Below are 20,112 nucleotides of genomic sequence, written 5' to 3'. Positions count from 1 at the left end.
AATCCAGTGTCAGTGGATTGGCTTTGCTCACATCGGGCAAGTGGAACCAAGTTTGGTTCAGGACCAACAGTAACTGCCAAGATCCAACCAGGAAAACATAAAGTATTAAGGGGAATTTAATGCGGGAAACAGGTTACACAGGTAACAGGAAGACTGAAAAGTCAGAGACGACAACAGCAGAAAGCCATTAATATCAACCTTTTCATAGAGGAGAGAACAAAGGGGTGTTACCAGCCCATCAGCAGGAGTTGCCCAGGGGAAGCCAGTACAGCCAAAAGTGGCAGACACGGCGGAAATACCCTGGGTTCACCTCCTGCAGTGCCTCCAAAGCCAGGGATACCGGAAACAGCCTACAGTGGTCAGCCCTGCCTTCCACTTCCAGTACTTCTGGGGTAAGTAAGCCAAAGACTTGTACAAGAGTAGACTGCTGTATTACTTAACTGTACTGCACTTTACGGTACAAAAGGACTTCCACGCCATCACGTTCACGTTCACAACAGGCATTTATAAAGTCTAGCAAAATAGGTTTTTCAACCAATGGCTTCTACATCTACAAAAGAAGTATCTACAGGGGACTTCCCTGGTGGTGCCGTGGTTAAGACTCCGCGCTCCCAATGCTGGGGGCCCAGGTTCAACCCCTGGTTGGGGAGCTAGATCCCACACACATGCTGCAATTAAGAGTTCGCACGCCACAACTAAGGGGCCAGCAAGGGAGCCTGCAAACCACAACTAAGGAGCCCGACTGCTGCAACTAAGACTCGGCACAACCAAATAAATAAGTTAAAATAGTTTTTTTAAAAGAAGTATCTACAAAGCCTTTCAGGCAGCTTTACTGCACACAAATTGACAACTGTGTCAATCTGGTCAACATCTGTTTGTGTGCCTTTGCAGCAGCCTTCCAGGCCCCAGGAAAAGGGAGATGGAACAGAACCTGTCCTCAAGCTGCTGGCACTGCCTTCAACCAATAAACTTTCACAACTAGAATAGATGAAAACTCAGAAAAAGTGCACCTAAGCGGGATAGGAGTAAATAGCAGGCGGTGCAGCTTGAGCCAACGTCCGGGAATGGGAATCAGGTAGAAACCAGAGGGGGATGAAGCCCTGGCAGAGACCCGGAAAGTTGTGACCTACGTGACCACAGGCTGAAGAACTTCAAGGAGGTTCTGAAAAAGAGCAGGGCTACGGGAGCTACCTCAGAACACCCTGAAGTGCGAGGAGCATGGCAAGGCGGGCCAAGGATACATGATAAGGGGCTTGAAAGACTCAAGAATATTTCCAGGCCTCTGCTGAAACGGGGAAGAGAAAAGAAGCAAACTGGTGGGAGTGGGGGGTTAACTCTTCTTCACCTCTGCAGCTTTCCCAAAGAAACCACCTAAGACCTGCACTCTGAGCTTCTAAAAACATTAAATTCATTGACATAGATTAGCATGGTTTTAAGAAATAGGTAGATCCCGTGTACCCTTTCCCCATTTTCCCCCAATAGCAGCATCTTGAAAAGCTATAACACAATATCACAACAGGATACTGACATCCATAAGGTCAAGACACGTTAAGTTTCCTTCAAGTTCCTTTATAACCACACCGACTCACGCCCCCCAACTAACTTTTAATGCTGCCATGATTTATCCAGGCCCTCACAGCGCCTACACGGACACAAGACAAGGTCCGGGGCTAGGAGGGTAAACGTACAGGGTCCAGCAGAGCCCCCAGCCCCGGGGCCAGCGGAGGCAGCTGAAGGCGCGGAGGCAGCTGAAGTGGCCGAGCCGCAGGCCCCGCCCCTTCCGCCAAGGCCGACCAACAGCCGACCGAGGCCCGAGCCGCTTCCAACGGCGACCGAGCAAAACCGGAAGTGGGCGGCAGCCCTCCCCCTCCCGGAGCCCCCGCCCAAGATGGCGGACCTCCACCGCCAACTGCAGGAGTATCTGGCGCAGGGGAAAGCGGGCGGGCCGGCGGCCGCCGAGCCGCTGCTCGACGCGGGAGAGGCGGAGGAGACCACGGCCGGGGCCGGGCCGGCGGGGGCGTGGCTCGGTCGCGCGGGCCTGCGCTGGACGTGGGCGCGGAGCTCCGCGGAGCCGACGACGGCGGCGGGACCGACGTGCATGCCGAGAGTGACGCGCGCTCAGCGGCTGGCGGCGAGCGGCGTTTGCCTGCTGCTGGCCGCGCTCTGCTTCGGCCTGGCCGCACTCTACGCGCCAGTGTTGCTGCTGCGCGCCCGCAAGTTCGCGCTGCTGTGGTCGCTGGGCTCGGCGCTGGCGCTAGCGGGCGGCACGCTCCTGCGAGGCGGTGCAGCGTGCGGACGCCTGTTGCGCGGCGAGGAGGCGCCGTCGCGGCCCGCGCTGCTCTACGTGGCCGCGTTGGGTGCTACGCTGTACGCGGCGCTGGGTCTGCGCAGCACGTTGCTCACGGCGCTGGGCGCCTGCGCGCAGGTGGCTGCGCTGCTCGCAGTGCTGTTGGGTTTGCTCCCCTGCGGAGCGGGCACCGCGCTGCGCATGGCGCTTGGGCGCCTGGGCCCGGGCGCCACCCTCGCCAAGGCGCTCCCCGTGTGAGAGGCCTGGGGCCCGCGCCGTCGGAAAGGACGCAGAGTCCGCCCCCGGGACGCGCCGTCGGGAGACCACACGCAGCCGGCCCAGGGGCCCAACGCTCGCCATGCCAAGGACTGCGCCTGCCGTTACCAGAGCGCGCGGGGCAAAAGCTGCTCCTTTACTGTGCCAGCGAAATCTGTAAACTGAGCAGCCGTTGTAAAACTGAGATATGAGCTGTTTCGGAAGCTCCTCAAGTTCAGCGTTTTGTGCTATACTCAGCAGCAAGTGCTATGAGAACTAAATTTTGCCCTTGAGTTGGTGACATACTGTGAAGCATTTATGATAAATTGCTTTTGCGTTAACCGTGGTCTTAGTTTACACTCAGTTGAAAAAGAAAAAGAACACTAAGCTCTACCGTTTTAGTTAACTGCCCTTATTTTCTCAGACTTCTGTTCCATGTTTTGTCACTTTAAAAAATCCAGTGGTAGACTGTAGTAGCTTAGCTACAGTAAACTTGTTCTCTTCGGCTCTTGGAAATTATTTTTCCGTATTCTTCAATGTGAGTGGATCCATAAGAGTTATCAAAATAAATACTGACTTTAGCCACCGGAATTTTTAAAAGTACTTTAGTTAAGACGGTTTATCTCAGTTTTTTCTACTTTTAGTGGCGTTGTAAACATGGTGCCTTATAAAATTAAAGGAAAATTGATTCTGTATTAGATGAGGAAAGAGACGGACCAAGAAGCATCCTGTAAGAAGTACCCAGTAAGGTGCATGTAAATGCTGTGAGAGGTCCGTGGGCAGAACTGAGCTAGGGGACTCCTGGGAGACAGACGATTCTACGTGTGGTTTCCCTGTTTGATGGAAACCATGGATTTCTACAAGGCCTAATTTTTTTCATTCCTAATTTTATGATCTGCTTTTTAACTATAATTTACACTTTACAGTCTGATCTTCATGCAATGTAAGATGCTTTTCATATCTGATTGCCAAATTTCCTTCATTTTAGGTTTAGCACTTTTGTTTAGGACCTTCTTACTTACCTTAATTTATTGCCAGAAAGTATGGGCTCAATATTCTGATGAGTCCAGAAAACTACATGTTTTGTCACTAGCTGTATATTAACTAGGAAGTAAACTATTTAAAATGTTTAAATCCTACACCAGTGGTTCTCCGTTCACATGAGAATTACCTCAGATCAACTCAGTCTGTCTCTGCGGCGGTGGGGGTGGGAGCCAGGCATCAGCATTTTTTTCGAGCTCTCCAGATGATTCCTTTTCCAGCTAAGGTTGTGAACCACTTTTCTGTATGTTGGCGTGCACGATTTGAAAATAATTGTCTCCTGGGGCTGGATTCCAGTGTTGCCGAAACTGGCTGTCAGGCAGCAGTAGAGCCTTACCCCTTTGTCCAACCTCAAAATTTAGATTTTTATCAGTGTCCTAAGCCCTGCTTCAAGAAGTGGACACTAAAGTGACCAACATCCACACTGTAGACTTACCCCAGCCCCCCATATTCTCTAAGAATGCTGCCTTGTTCCCCTCTCAGTAAATAGGGTTACCTACCTCAAGAGGACCAACCAAGGGGGTGTTTGTAAAAGCAAATCCACTGTTTTGGGGGAGTGACTGGAAAACGTGTACCATTGGCTGCTCTTTCTACCCCCTTGTTAAATCTGCATTCTAGTTCTAAATTTCTCTACAGTTTGCATGGCTGAAGATTTCACAGTGTTGGCTTTTATGTTCATGCTACTGTATTTTTAAAAATTGTTTTCCCATCATTTTTTCAAGAATTCACTGTTTGGAAATCTAAGCTTTAATAAAATTCAAAGCACAACATCTTGTATGTATTTTGACAGTGATACTTTAAAATGCATCACTTACTAAGTAATGCATTACTAAGTAATTAATATATAATGTTGAGTTTTCAGTTTTCTCTAAATGAATTCTCAAAATGTGATCTGGTTATCTGCTTACTGAGGCACTGTTTTCAAGTTAAAGCCTTGGAATGTTATGATAAAGTTCTTACCACATAAATCTCAGAAAAAAGGAGCCTAAATCTCTGTATGGGTTTGCTCTCTGGATCCCTTTTTAGCTTCTTAGAATTTGATTACAACTTCTTTTTAAGCTATACCAGTGGAGGGCAAATAAAGAATATCCTCAGGGCTTCCCTGGTGGCGCAGTGGTTGAGAGTTCGCCTGCTGATGCAGGGGACACGAGTTCGTGTCCCCGTCCGGGAAGATCCCACATGCTGCGGAGTGGCTGGGCCCGTGAGCCATGGCCGCTGAGCCTGCGCGTCCGGAGCCTGTGCTCCGCAACGGGAGAGGCCACAACAGTGAGAGGCCCGCGTACCGCAAAAAAAAAAAAAAAAAGGATATCCTCAAACCTAAAGCAATCCTGAGTCTCCTAAACATATGTTTAGAGCAAAGTGCTGATCAATAGGATGTTTTAAATTGCAAAGTAAAGAGAAAATCTCTTGTAGTCTCTAGGTTCTAACACCCTAAAAAAGCAGTGTGTGTGGTGTCAACATTTTATCTGCAGAGATAAGTTAGCACTTAGCATTTTTTAAATTAATGTAGAATCAGGAGTTTTTTATATACTCTCCAACTATGTCAGTATCCCTTTCCTAAGCAACTACTGACACTTTCCAGCACCACTAAATGTGTCAAGGAAAGTTTTCTCCTATGCCAAACTGAAGCTGGCAAAGTAATGAGATGTTAGGGTGGCCACAGGACAGTCCTCTGAATAATGAAAGCTTTCTTTTTATAAAAACAAAGTAAGGGGTGAGTATAGAAAGTATGCTGGAGTTATCTCAAACTGAACTTTTGGCTTTCAATTCAAACTGGGCCAAATGTTCCATTTATTTAAAACTAAAGGAATTTGTTGTGGATAAGAACTTCCTGGCTTACTTTAAGTTGGAACAATCCTCTGCCTTAAACATTGGTGTTTCCACATAGCTAGTGTGGAAGAGGAAGAAATTATTTAAGTTTTGCACAACTGTTTTAAGAGAGATTTTGATCCATTCCTTTTCAACTTAGAACCATTTGTGAAATGATTTACAGTATTCAGGAGGTATGTGTAGTTGATTTCTGGTTTATGTCAAGTTCCTCTCATCAGAAAAAGGCAATTCAAGTCTATGGTGTGATTACTAGGAGATGCAGCCAAGTAAGACCCCTACTTGGACATCCAGATTTTTTTTCCTCCGGTGTATAATTTTCCATCTGCCAGAGTAGATCTAACTAATTATAAGGCTTTGAATCTACTTCAAACCTTGTTACAGTTTTGAAGTATTTTTCACTCTACTACAGAAATAAGTGTGACGATGGCTAGATAAGAATTTGTTTAAAAACAAAAAGTTCACAGATGACTTTAGATGACTTAGAGATTCCCATCAAGTATGCTCACAAATATAAGCAATAATTGTACACCCCTCAGCAGACCAGATGCAATGGAAGCTAAGGGTTTCCTTAAGGCAAGCACTTGACGACTAGTTGTTTTCTGTTAATTCTTGCGTAAATCACATTCTGTATTCATACAAAAACAACTTTTTCTCTGACAAACTGTACATATAGAAACAAATTTCCAATTGGACATGAACTTAAATTTGTGGAGGTTCCATGTCTTGTGACACTTTAAAAAAAAAAGAAAAAAAAATTCCAGCTCTTATCTTCACAAGCCCACGTGGGATTTAGGGCAGTGTGGGTGGACAGGACAAAACAAGGCCAGCTACTCTGGGTAGCCAGCTACTGTGGCAGCAGTCTCTTCATCTTGAAGACATCAGGGGCTCCTGGGATTCAGCTGCCCCAGAAAGAGTTCAGGGCTACACGGTGCAGGTTTCCTTTTGTTTCTCTTGGAAAGTCCACAGAAGTTCTTAAATACTGTCCAGAGAGGCCGAGGGGTATTGAGCCCCAACTTCTACCGACCCCTTCCACCCCCCCTTGAAGCTCCTCGCCTTGGCGGGCCAGAGTTCATGTTACTCCCTCTACCCCAGTTACTGCCACTCCGGCCCCCTCTAGAAGGGGTACCACTGCCTGGAGGGCCCCCAAAAGGTTCATCTCTGTGGTATCCATCATGGTGATCTCCATCCAAGGAGCTGGAACGTCCGGACTTTGGCACTCTCTGAGAAGGTCCGGGGCCCCCTCGGCCTGAAACGAAACAATGGTTTTACATGTGACTTTTTTTTCCATCAGAGACTGTTAACAACTCCTGGTACAAACTTTTACTCTATGATGACAGACAGTGGAACACTTCTTTTTTTAAAAAAAAAAAAAACAGAGCTCTGAAGACATGAGCACAGCCCTCAGAGCACTGAAAGCTGTGCCTCTGCTTTTCTGGACCACCATCTCACTCCTGCCCTGGCTTGTGGCTGTGCACCCCTCAGCCTCACCTACACACGTGTTCCCCGAGGCTGTGACGGAACTGACAGGGAGCCAAGAGATAAACACGGAGCACCTCCTGGAGGTCACCGACCCTATGGACCATGCCTACAGTCCATGAGGTGTGTATCTTCACCCTCCTACGCCACCAGGGGTATTCCAGGGGAAGGTTTGAAAAGCACTGACTTAACATTGGAAGCAACTAAGAAATACAAACTGTTGATGATGTTAATTATTACAATTGCTCTAACCAGGATAAGTGTTTACTATGATTATCCTACAACTATATAGCACTTTTGATTTCCCTTTAAATAACCAGATAAAACATTTCTTGAAAAACAAAGGCACAAAAAGAAAAACACTGGCTTATAGTGCTTCTCCCAGGGATAGTTTTATTTGTACCAGACTTAGACACAGAAACCTCTAGGTATCTTAATGACTTTTAAGATTCTGACCTTTAAGATTTTTTGTCTTGAGATGATCGGATTTGGACACATCTCCCATAATGCATTATCAGAAGACTACTGCCAACTTCGTCTTAAATTTCTGAATGGAATTTGAATCCAGCTAAGACAATGAGGTGAGGAAAGCTAGCCAAAATAGCCAAAGGCATTTTGGCTTCTTTTCTTACAAAGCTCGGCCTAGGTACCTTGGCTGAGCACCACCTGAAGGTACCTTGGCAGAGAATCTGTCAGCTAGGACATCATTTCCACACTAGCCACGTGGCCTCAGCCCTGGACCTACAAAGGTGTCCCCAGTGCCCACCCCAACCGGCAACAAAATGAGCGCCTGGGTGGGGGGATCTACTGGTGACACGAGGTAAATTCTGAGGGCTTTGCACTGAGAAGAACCGAACTATTGAGAACAAAAGGCAGAACTTTGTAATGAAGGGACTACAACCACGAGGCAGGTGAACTGAGGAGTGGAGCACAGGTCGAGGCACACAGGCAGTCTTTCCAGCAGCCTCCAAAGTACACCACGTGTGCAACGGCCCAGCCGAACCTGAGACCACGGCTGTAGTTGTAGCATTTGGTGGCGCTACTGCTCTGGGCTCCAAGTCAGTGCTACCTCTAGAATAAAGATCCACAGTTTCAAGTAGTAGAAATAATCCACTGCCCCCCTGAAAAGAAAGCCCCTTCCAGACCATACTCCCCAAAGCCTTTGTGACTCTGGGCATAAGCCAAATTCCTCCTGGGTTCAGACTAAAAAAAAAAAAAACCACAGAACCTGAGAGAGGACAATTCTTCCTGGCACTGGGGACACCCTGCAAGGTATCAGAGCAGCCACTACCAGAGAGCACATTTGCCAATGAGAGCAAGAGTCTCAGAGATCAGCAGAGAACGTACTGGGGCAAACTGAAAGAGAGCTGGAGTGGAAAATGTGAACAAACCAGAGATTCCTGGAAGCAAGTGGAGAAGAACTGCGTAGAGGCTGAGCTTGCAGTCACCCACTGAGAGCTCCAACTGGCTGTACCACAGCTGGGAACATGTGCCTTTGCACAGTCTAAGCCCTGGAGGGTAGAGTGGAGAAAGGACCCCCAGTACCCCAGTCGGGGACAGACAGAACAGGCATACACTGGGATGGGGCTGGCCTGGAGATGAGGCTTCCCGTGACCCCTGCAGCCTTCTTGGCAGGGCTGTGGCATCCGTAGCTCCTGAGCTGAAATCACCGGCCTCACTTACCTTTGCCTCCTCGATCCTCAGAAGGACCCCCTGGGGCTTCCATTTCTCTATGCTCAGAGGTTCCTGGCCCATCATGCCAGGGGCGCTTTCGGGGTGGTAGGGATGCCATGTCCATGCCTTGGAGAGAAGAGGACCGTTCTCTGCTAGCTGGGGAATGACCGTCGTGAGGGGGATGATCAGGGCGGGGAGCATCACGGAAATGTTCATGACCTGGCCCTAATATAGAAAACACAGATCCAGAAGGCTAAGAATCTAACCATCTCATATTAAACTACAGTGTGACTAAAAGCAGACAGGAATCATACTGTTAAGAATAAATGGCAACTCTATCTCCTGAGCCGGTGCGTCTGGAACCTGTGCTCCGCAACAAGAGAGGCCGTGATAGTGAGAGGCCCACGCGCCGCGATGGAAGAGTGGCCCCCGCTCGCCGCAACTAGAGAAAGCCCTTGCACAGAAAGACCCAACACAGCCAAAAATAAATAAATTAAAAAAAAAAAAAAAAAAAGAAGTGGCAACTCAAAAACCAATATTCACTCATGAAAGAAACATTTCCTGAATACCTAGTCACATCATGAGTACACAAAAAGGGTCAAGATTAGAAATCAACGTACCTCCTGAAATAAGAGGAGGCAGGGAAGGGCCAGAAAAGTGGTTCTCAGACTTTTTAGTTTCGGAGTGTCTTTACACTCTTAAAAATTATTGAGGATCCCAAAGAGAATTCATTTACGAGAGTTCTAACAACATTTGCCATATCAGAAATGAAGACTGAGAAAACTTTAGTTCATTTAACTATACTTTCCAAAAACAAAACAATTTAGTGAAAAGAGTGGTATTTAGACAAATCTCTTTAACATCTGGCTCAGTAGGAGAGAGCTGGGTTCTCCCATCTGCTCTTGCATTCAGTCTACACTGTGGGTTGAAGATGTGGGTTGAAGACAATGCGGCCTGCCACGGAGAGGTGAGTCGCTAAAGAGAGAACCCAGTGGACCCCTGGGAGAGTCCTCAGACCACACTCTGTGAACTGTGGGACCCTAAGCCACAAGCAGCTCTACTGCCTTACCTGGCTCTCTATTTCCATCCCAGGAGTCTGGTTTCCGACCTCCTTCAAAGCGAGGGAACTCATCAGGAGTGGGAAGTAAACCCTTCCTTCCTCCTACACAACAGAACACAGCAACGCCGCACACTCACAGACTATTTCAGGGGTGTCCACAACAACCTACCTCTCCACCCGTCCTTCCCAGACCCGGGGTTCTCAGCTCACCTCGTGGGGTACCCCGACCTCGACCTCTGAGATCTCTTCCTCGGGCTGTTTCATCAGAACCATCAAAATTCTCCTCTGGTCCAAAGTCTTCGGGACCAGGAAAACCATCCCTTCCTCTGGGGGGAGCACGGCCCTCATGTCTCGGGGGGGCTCCTCGTCTGAAGCTGTTAGGGAAAAACAATAGAATATCCACCTAATGGAATACCTTGTAGTCCTCAGTTCATGTTTCAAAGAAGCATAATGATGTGAGAAAATATGATACAATGTTAAATGGGAGAAAAACAAAATAAAAGTATGTATTTTTTAAAGTACCCATTTTACCATCCCAATATGGCACATAAAAACAGGCAAGAGGGAGAAGTACCAGAATGTAGGGTTATTTTAATTTTGTTTTAGGCTTTTAGGAATAATAGCAGTGAGCATTTTTTAGGTGCTTGTATCATGCCAAGTGCTTTACATGTATTATTTCATTTCATTTTATCCTCACAACCAACCACCTTATGAAACGGACAGTATTACTTCCCTGGCAGTCCAGTGGTTAAGACTCTGTGCTTCCATGGCAGGCGGCATGGGTTCGATCCCTGGTCAGGGAACTAAGATCCTGCATACCATGCAGCACACCAAAAAATAGAAAGGAAAAAGAAAAGAAACGGGCACTACTATTCTACCCATGTGTACACTGGGGCTCAGAGAGGTTAAGTCATTTACTTAAGGACACACAGTTAAGTGTTGGGATTTTAACTCAGCCAGTCTTGACACCCAGCCCAGGCTCTTTATCATTGCTTCCCAAATACTTATTACATATTACCATTTATGTTTTTATAATGAATACTACTTATATAATCAGAAAAAAGGGGGGCACAGATTCATGCCTGCTAACTGTACCCGACTTGTTTTGGGGCATCTGCTCTGCCATCTGCCCCGGCCCACCTCTACTCAGGGGCAGGCCTGGTGGCCATGAACTTCAGCAATGGCCCCAGCCCACAGCTGACTGGTGTACTGGTAGGGCCTCTGGCTTATGGGTAGCCCACCCGCTGGCAAGCTGGCAACCTGGTGCCTGGGCTGGTGGAGAATTTCACCACCTCTCAGAAATTCTGGAACTGGGAAACTAAGTCAGCCAGGAGTGTTACTGAAGCAGGACCATTAATGAGGGGGTGCCAGAGCTGTAGCAGAAGCCTGTGGCGAAGCAGGAACAGGGGCCTGCCAGCAGGAAAGGTACGTGAACACCCAGGAGAGGCCATGGAAACTGGAGAAAGGATCAGAAGGGGGAAAGGGCCTGGGCCATCTGCATGAACTGCCTGCTCGTGGCTTCCTCTCAGGCCAGGCCTTCTGCTTTTTCCTGAGTTTCCACTCAGTTATATTTTACTCCAACATTTTATTTCGAAAAATTTCAAACTTACAGTAAAGATGCAAGTATAGAGCAACAAATGCCCATACATCCTTCACTGCGATTAATTAATCAGTTCTTAAGATTCTGCCACATGAGCCTTTGTCTTTTCTCTATCCATCTATTTATAAATTCATTTTCTAAACCATTTCAAAACCAGTTGTGACATGATGCTTCACCCCTAAATCCTTCAGTACATTTCTTTAAGAACAAGGACTTTCTCCTACATAATACCACTACTATCACTCTAAATAACATGTAATATTATTTAATATACAGTCCAAGTTGAATTTCTCCAATTGTTCTCAAAATGTCCTTTACAGTTGTCTTTATAGATTTCAGTCATCATCACACACTATTATTTAGTGGTCACGTCCCTTTGGTCTACCTTAATCTAGAACAGTCCCCCCGCCAACCCTGCGTTTTATCTTTCATGACCTCGACTTTACTTATTTATTTATTTATTTTTAAATTTTTACTGAGATAGGCCCCAACATTTTTGAAGGATCCATCCTTCAAAATGGCTCGTTTTACAGAATGTTCCACAACTTGAATTCATGTGATTGCTTCCTCATGATTAGATTCAGGTAAAACACTTCTGGCAAAACGTCTTATACCTTCACAGTGATGCCAGTCTGTCTCATTGTTTAGGATGCAAAAGTGGTATGGCAACAAAACTCATTGTTGCAAAGGTACATTTTCTCCTTTGCAATTAAGTAATCTGTAGGGTGATACTTTGGCAGCATGGGTGATTCTCCACAATCTTTTTACTCAGTGGCTTTTAGCATCCCCACTGATGATCCTTGCCTGAATCAATTACGACACTGGGTGCTTAAAAGAAGTGATTTTCTAATTCTATCACTCCTCCTCCATTTATAACTTGGTGTTTTACTGTAAAAAGAGCTTTCCTTTTTTTCACTCCACCGTTCCAGCTACTAGCTACCTTTTTAATACCCTTCCTGTCCTGAGGTAACTTAATGAGCCATGCTTCTGCAAGCAAAGCGGGTATGACCCAGACGCTGGCTGAAATAACCACCTAAGGTGAGGGTGGAACTGACACGGGGAGGTAAGTGGAGCAGGGAGAGTATCAGCAGAGGGCGCTGCTCCCCTGAGACGGATTCAGGGGAGACTCCCCACACATGGCAGGACTCTTTTCTTGTCCAGGAAGCCATTATACGACTGCCCTAGCTACAAAAGGAAAGGGGGGTGTCTAATGTGCCCTAATTAGAAAACAGTTCCTGTTATGGACTAAATGTTTGCGTCCCCTCCACCATATTCATGTTGAAGCCCTATCCACCAAGGTGATTTTGGAAATGGGCCTCTGAGAGCTATTTAGGTTAGATGAGGTTCTCAGCATGGGGCCCCACAATGGGCTCAGATAAGAAGAGATACCAGCAAGAGCCTGCTCACTCTCTTTCCACCATGCAAGGACAAAGGGAGACGGTGGCTGTCTGCAAGCCAGGAAGAGAAGTCTCACCAGAAACCCACCCTGCTAGACCTTGATCTGGGACTTCTAGCCTCCAGTACTGTGAGAAAACTGATTTCTGTTGTTTCAGCCCCCCAGTCCGGGTATTTGCTATGGCAGCCCAAGCTGAGTAGCACACCTCCTAGTGAACTGAACCCTGTCAAATACATCTCCCCCTTTAACACATTCATTTATTCAACAGTTACTGAGAACCTATAGGGCGTCACCACTACTGCTCTAGTTTCTGAGGACCTGCCTTCAGGAAGCTACCGTGCTTCTGGGAGTTACAAGTAATACAGAAATATGTATACCACTTAATGTCAAGCAGTGCTAAGTGCTATGCAGAAATATAAAGCAGGGTAAAATAAAGGAACAGGAGGAGAGATCTAAGTAGAGTGAGCCACAAACATCTGGGAGACTGTGCTCCAGGCAGAGGAAAAAGCAAGCACTACGTGAACAGGACATGCTTGGCATACCTGAAGAAGAGCACAAGCTGGGAACAGCACAAGAGTCTAGGTGTGGGTCTGTCACTGACAGATGAAATATGACAAACCAAAGCACAGTAAAATCTGAAACTTTGCACAAGATGCAGAGATTCAAGAACTCAATGAAAGTTATGCTGATGCCAAAGCCATTGGAAATGAGCTTCCGGCAGACTTGTGAACACTTGGATGTCATTAAGAGAGCTCTTAAATCTTTTTATTAAAAACTCCCCTCTGATAGCTGCTTCCTTTAACCCCTCTAGTTCACCCTCCTGGCCATTTTATCAGCCACTCTTTTCTAACACACACCGTGAGAACAGAGATTGCCAACCCTTACTTCAATTACCTGCAAGCGACAGTCACGAGAAGTATGATGGGAAAAGACACAGGAGAGAGGTCTGAGGCAGGAAAGCCAGGAGTGCTGGACAGCACAGCTTGGGCACTGCAGTCGGACGGCCCAGGCCTGAAGCTGCTCTTACACTTACCACCTATGGGACCTTCCAAAGTCAAGGAACTGCTCTGACTCTCCATGTCATCCCTTATCTGTAAATGCTGGCAGTAACACCTATCTCACAACTCACTCTAACAGTTAAATGAAGTAACATCTGGCACAAGGTAAATACTCAATTATTATACCATTGATTACTCTGAGTCTCACTTGAGATTTCACTAATTCTTATTTTTTTCTCCCTACTTCTTCTTTTCCTTTTGTTACCCCAAGCAAGTTGAGTGTTGAAGCCTGACCTCAACCTAATTTAATAGCAAGATTATTTTTCAGTTTGATTGGATTTTGTTAAGATCTTTAGGCAATTACACAGAAACTATCTACTCAATAATTCCTTTATTCTCAAGCTAGATATCTGTCTCATATTTCATCATTCTAACCAAGAGAACCTGGAGATTTCTATTCAAATCCAAGAAACTTTACAGTACACTGACCCATCTATCTGTTTAAAAGGACCAAGTAATAAGCAAAAAGAAAAAGATTTCTAAATTGTAGAGACAAAAAAGAACCACATAAATGTTAAAGGCATATACATATTTTTAAGTCTAAACACGAAACCTAGAGGGGGGAGGGTACTCTCTCCCCAGGTGAGGGAGGAAAAGAGACTTTTGTGGAGAGAACAGGTGGAAAGCTCCAGGGAAGAAGAAACGGACCCATGAAGTATCCATCCCACCTTTCTTCTCTGCGCCCTCGAAACCGTGGGTCCTCAGGATCCCGGGGGAAGCGCTCGTCTCCAGGTCTGCGGCCTTCCCAGGCCCCTGGAGGGCCCCGGGCCGCGCCCCGGCCATCCCCCTCACTGAACTCCCTGTGATCAGGAGGAAACGGAGGCCCGGGGCCCCCACGCCTCCACTTCTCTTCTTGCGGTAAAGGTCCTCCTCGGCCCTCAAATTCACGTAACCGGTGGCCAAAGCGCTTGTCAGGGTGGAAGTCATCTGGTCTGCTGAAGTCATCGGGGAAGTCGGGGTGAGGGCCGCGCCTATCAGGGGGACCCCTGCAGTCCTGGCCGCCCCGGAAAGGACCCCTCTCGGGACCGTGCTCGGGCCCGCTGCTCTGCTCGTGCCGTCTCTCTGACATTGGGCCCATGTGATGGTTCGGAGGGCCACGTGAGTCACCTAAAGGAAACAAAACGGATTTTTACCTTGTCTTCCAGGAATCCTGCCAACGTAGGTCTGATTTTCAGCATCTTAAAATTTCAGAATGCATGCTTTTATTAAGAATGTTTTCCCTTTTTGGTTCCCAGCATACTTAGAAGACAAACGTCCCTCAGGCATCATATGATGAAAAGAACAAGGGTTTTGGGGGTGCAGATTTCATCACTCATTAGCTAAGCAACTAGACCTAGGGCGAATTATTAATCTCAAATGAGATGAGCAACTCAGTTGATATGAAGATTCATTTGGAAAACACAAGAGAGCCTCACTGGCCTAAGAACGGGCTTCCCCTCCTGCCCCCATTCCTTCAGTGTTTTTGTTGGGCCCACTCCCCATACCCAGGGAGAAGGCAACGGGGGAAATTCATGCCGAAAGTCGGGAAGCCGAGTACAAGGAATTCACCTCTGCGTTTGTAAAAGCCCGCAAGCTCACCACAGGGCCACAGGCCTACACTGCCATGGTGTCTCTCCTTTCACTCCTAGTTCATTTAAGTTGATTTGTTAACTCATACTTTGATCCTTAACAAAATCCTCTGTAAGGTACATGGAAGCATGGGCCTCTCTAATAACTGCTTAGGGACCAAACAGCCTTGCTGTACTTCAGTTTCAGGGTTTATATAAACACTTTTTCTGTCCCTTTCTATGAATGATATCCCTCGTCTATAATATCATCACCATTCTTCGCAGATAAGAGCTTGGAAACCCACTAAAGATTTTTTAAAAAATATTTTAGTACATGTACTATATTCAGAGTACTGAATAAAAATGCAAAGAGGCCAGTTACACTTAGTTTACTTTGAAGGGATGTGTTTTCCTGGCTACTGAATAATTATTGCAGCCATTGTAAAGGTACACCTATTTTCTGTCAACATACAATTTAAATCAAATATATTTTTTTAAGTAGATAGCAAAGGGACACTCTTGCTTCTATAACAACTAACTTTAAAAAATGAAATTCCTCCACTTGCCCAGCTCATGCCTTTTACTGCTTTTCCCTGGCAATCAAGACGAACTTCCTTTCCTTACAGCACAGTCGGCCATAATCCTTACCCTTCTAACATCCTTCCTCTCTCATTTTTCACTCATTTCTCTTGGCCACTTCAATTCCTCCTCACCATTCAACATGGTTAAACAACTTGGAAATCTTAGTATAAAACTACACCATTAGAAGGACTCTCTCTCCTTTTAAGCTTTCTCTGTCCCCTCTACCTTCCCTTCTTTCCTTCCATTAAACCAGTCCTCTCCATGCTGAGGAAAGCGCCTTCGAAGCTGCCTTTTTGTTCCAATACCCCAGGCTCCTCTCCTCCTGGTAAACAGCCCCTCACTTCTCAGTGTGATCCTGCAGCTAGTGGCGCCTTCTCTGACCTCATGTTGCTTGGACTTCGTGTGACCTCAGACACAGCAGACCTTTGACCTGAGGAAGCTGAACACATTCCATTCGAACTTACCTATGAATAATAATCCTCCCATTACCTCTACCTGCTTAAAAGTACCCTGGCTCCTCCAAAGAAAGAAACCCACCACTACAAATCAGAAGGGATGTGGCCCCCGGTGACGGGCGGCGGCGCTGGTTAATCCAGTAGGGGACGGCGGGGCCACTTTCTCGGCTCTCCCTTCTCCCTTTGGTCCCTGGGAGGAGAAAGGAGGAAGAGAGAGACGGGGGTGGGGTGGGGCGGGGTGAAGAGAAAAGGGGAAGAAGAGCAAGGAGGAGAGGGAAGTAGGTGGAGACAGACACAAGGTGGGGGAGAGGGAGAGAGGCAGGCTCTCGGTTTGCTGATGGCTGTACCTTGTGGGAAACAGACTTCTTTTCTTAGGGTCCCCAAATCCAGAGATTGGTTCTTGATGCTTTCTCTTTTTCCCTGTTGGCCACCGCTTCCATAGGATGAGACTAAAATAAACATTCTCCTAATTCCTTTATCTCTCCCTTTCCTACCTCTAGTAACTCAGGTAAATTCAGGACTAAGCTTTAAATTCCCAAAGTCCTAGGGCTGAAAATGCTGACTAGGGCTTTTCTTAATCTGATCAAACGGGGGCAAGAAACCTGACATGTACCACAAGGTGCTGTGGGCTTAGCCAATTAAAAATTAAAAGGGGTCTAGTTCTTTGTAGGGATGTCTCCACAATGCTCAGCATTCTCCGGCTTGCTCCCCGTGAAAAGGCGCACTGAACGTGCAGCTCCACCCACCCGCACTCCCTCCCGGCCCCACCCTCTGACTCTCCACCCAGGAGCTGCCCATTCACCACAGCCCGGCTCCAGCTCTTCTTGCACGTGTGAGAGCTGAGCACCTCGCAAAGCAGGGACTGTGGCTCCTGCGGGTGCCCCCTTCCAACCCTTAGGGGTCACAACTTCCACAGAGCCTCACATCTCAAAACTGACCATTCTCATCTCGGTGCTTTTCATGTTATCAACAACCTGAGGCACAACACACTGGTACATGGCTTTCTTCTTTTCAAAGGGTACAGAACAATGTAACCAGCTAAAGAATTCAACATATGACACAATTTGAGGGGAGGAGGGGGTGATATTAAAAACACCGTCAGGGCTTCCCTGGTGGCGCAGTGGTTGCGAGTCCGCCCGCTGATGCGGGAGACACGGGTTCGTGCCCCGGTCCGGGAAGATCCCACATGCCGCGGAGCGGCTGGGCCCGTGAGCCATGGCCGCTGAGCCTGCGCACCTGGAGCCTGTGCTCCGCAATGGGAGAGGCCACAGCAGTGAGAGGCCAGCGTACCGCAAAAAAAAAAAAAAAAAAAAAAAAAAAACACCATCAAAATCTCTGAATTCTTTATCCCGTCAAAAATTTAAACTGAGACAGTTCAGCTCTCTGGGATGCTAAAAACATACGCTTGCACTCAGTTAGCATAGGAACCACTCCCATTCCCAGGAGATGGACAAGGCCGGCCTGTGGCCCAGGCCCTGCTCTTGGAGGTTGTCCAAGCGGTTTCACCGCCCACTCCTGGTAGTGAGCAGCTGTTTCCTCTGGCGGAATTTGGGCTAACTAAAGCAAATCTACGAAAACAACATAAGACAAAGCTATTACCTGAATTGACTATGCTCTTATTTTTCCTAGAGGTTCAAATGACCAGTCTATCAATTACTTACCAGTAAAACTATTGTAAGATTTACCCAAAGGAGATAGAATATAATCTCTTATTCAGCCAAGCAGATATTTACCTTTGTTAGGGCCAGGTCCTTGTCCAGGGTTAAGAGGGGGGATGCGACCTTGTGCTCCCTGCTGCCCTAGGCCTGGTATCAGGGGTGGGGGGCCTGCGTTCTGTCCTTCCTGAAAAGATGTTTTTAAAGCGGGGGTGTGAAATCAAAGGCTTGTGCTTCATGAACAGCAATTGTATCATAATGTGACAAGATAAAAACACTAGGTTGCCCCAAAGCTTCCAGGAGTAAATATATACCTAGTGACATTATAGCAAAATTGTCATTAAACTGGGGGAAAGGAGATACTTCTCTGACCATAATAAAAGGAAACACTTATATTTTAAACCTGCTGATAAGTTTTATTTAAAGCTAGATCTTTACTTGTAATGCCAAGCAAGAACCTCAGTGGAAAGTCAGAAATCATAACATAAAACAACAACACTCTGCACAAAGGCGGGACTTCTAGCAAAAGTAAAGACCTGGAAACCCGCCAGGACAGGTAAACTCTGCTCTCACATCCATGACCCCTTTCCAGCTATAGAAAATATCCATCCTCTCAAGAGGCTATGGCCAGGTTTAAAAGGCGGGGAGGAGGAGAGTAAGAAGGGGTTCCTGATGAGCAAGGTGTTCACTCACTGCTTTCTCCTTTCCCTCCCCAACCTCTACTGTCTAACTCCCCCGTGCTCAGCACCCACTGCGCATTCCCAGCTACGTTACCCGGGACATGGGTTCGTGGGTTCTTGCAGCTTCTATCTGACGCAAACCTACTGCTCTGATCCTCTTAACCTCCTTTCTCTGCAACCCCAGCATGTCCCCCGTCCTAATATTCTGTATTTTTATCTAGCCACGTCTAAATTCAGATTCCCCACACTTCCCAGTGACCTTGGATCTGGTCTCTTGACAAACAAATAATCAAATATAGATCTAGTCATTCCTTCACAGAAAGAATGCATTTAGTGACTGGACCTACCATGAGAATAGCAGAGTTTCAAAACCATCAATAGCAAAAGTGCTTTCACATTCCAAACTAGCCACAAGAAAGAGCAGCGTTGATAGGACTCATTTATAGCACTGCAGTTAAACTGCCATAATTAACTCAATACCAGTAATTTCCATATTCCTTTGTTTCTTGTCCCTTTTACTCAAGGGCAGCTCTTATCAACATCTTGCATGCTATTACTGTAACACCTGAAGGCAATTCCATTAAATTCAACCAATTAAAACAACTGGTTTAAATAACTGACCTGCGGGACTTCCTGGTGGTTCAGTGGTTAAGAATCCGCCTGCCAATGCAGGGGACACGGGTTCGAGCCCTGGTCCGCGAGGATCCCACATGCCGCGGAGCAGCTAAGCCCTCACCACAACTGCTGAGCCTGCACTCTAGAGCCCACGAGCCACAACTACTAAGCCCACGTGCCACAACTACTGAAGCCCGTGCACCTGGAGCTTATGCTCCACAACAAGAGAAGTCACCTCAATGAGAAGCCTGCACACCGCAACAAGGAGTAGCCCCCACTCGCTGCAGCTAGAGGAAGCCTGCGCACAGCAACGAAGACCCAACGCAGCCAAAAATAATAAATAAATAAATAGCTGACCTTGTCAAAGTGAAGAAAGTCAGATATCAGTGTAAGAAATATAAGCAAAAAAAAAAAAGAAAAAGAAATACAAGCAAAGCTTTTTATCAGACAACTTCTGAGATGTGAAATGCCCTATACTATATTAATCCTCCATTCTCATGCCACCAGTATTTCTATAGGTCAATTAAATTTTTAGAGCCACTTTGCTTTTCATGTATAAAATCTTTTACTATATGATACAATAACTTATTAAATTGTCCCCAACAGACCTGTCCTCTGGAATATGACATGTTTATATAATTTCAGTCACAAGGTGATGGCTAAATTTCATTATGTTTTTATCCTCCAAAATGAGAACTGTTAATTCACTAACATAAGGTTAGGTAGGTAAATATTATAAACACACACAAATATACTCTGTATTAATAAAACATATTACTTTTAAGTCTTAGGACAGTTCTGGATGGTAAACCTAGATTTATTAAACATCCTAAATTCTGAAAAGTGCCCAATAAGTTCTGGAAATAAACTCAAATGCCATCAAATTCTTCACTGGTATGAC

General features: G+C 46.4%; 2 protein-coding genes across 5 annotated transcripts in view; one reads left to right on the top strand and one right to left on the bottom strand.

The window, feature by feature from the left end:
• The first annotated feature begins 1,877 nt into the window (after nt 1-1,877).
• Nucleotides 1,878-4,322, top strand: SFT2D3 (SFT2 domain containing 3). Its single transcript, XM_060106595.1, has one exon. It carries the CDS (start codon nt 1,889-1,891, stop codon nt 2,543-2,545), a length of 657 nt encoding a protein of 218 aa, XP_059962578.1. The 5' UTR covers nt 1,878-1,888; the 3' UTR covers nt 2,546-4,322.
• A 1,683-nt stretch (nt 4,323-6,005) lies between these two features.
• The window catches only part of WDR33 (WD repeat domain 33), a 105,966-nt gene continuing 91,859 nt past the window's right edge, over nt 6,006-20,112 (bottom strand). The window contains exons 17-24 of one of the 4 annotated variants that reach the window (XM_060106590.1): nt 17,995-18,103; nt 16,609-16,710; nt 16,344-16,451; nt 14,346-14,784; nt 9,834-9,997; nt 9,633-9,725; nt 8,573-8,788; nt 6,006-6,659 (exon numbers count right to left, since the gene is read on the bottom strand). In XM_060106590.1, coding sequence (XP_059962573.1) covers nt 6,430-6,659; nt 8,573-8,788; nt 9,633-9,725; nt 9,834-9,997; nt 14,346-14,784; nt 16,344-16,451; nt 16,609-16,710; nt 17,995-18,103 — 1,461 coding nt within the window. In that variant the 3' untranslated portion in view covers nt 6,006-6,429. The remainder of the gene's footprint in view (nt 6,660-8,572; nt 8,789-9,632; nt 9,726-9,833; nt 9,998-14,345; nt 14,785-16,343; nt 16,452-16,608; nt 16,711-17,994; nt 18,104-20,112) is intronic. The other 3 variants (XM_060106593.1, XM_060106591.1, XM_060106594.1) reach the window with 3 other exon arrangements.

This window comes from Mesoplodon densirostris, chromosome 8 (genome assembly GCF_025265405.1).
Source record: "Mesoplodon densirostris isolate mMesDen1 chromosome 8, mMesDen1 primary haplotype, whole genome shotgun sequence".
In the NCBI taxonomy this organism is placed as follows: Eukaryota; Metazoa; Chordata; class Mammalia; order Artiodactyla; family Ziphiidae; genus Mesoplodon; species Mesoplodon densirostris.
The sequence above is the reverse complement of the archived record's forward strand: the minus strand, read 5'-3'. Positions and strand labels throughout refer to the sequence as shown.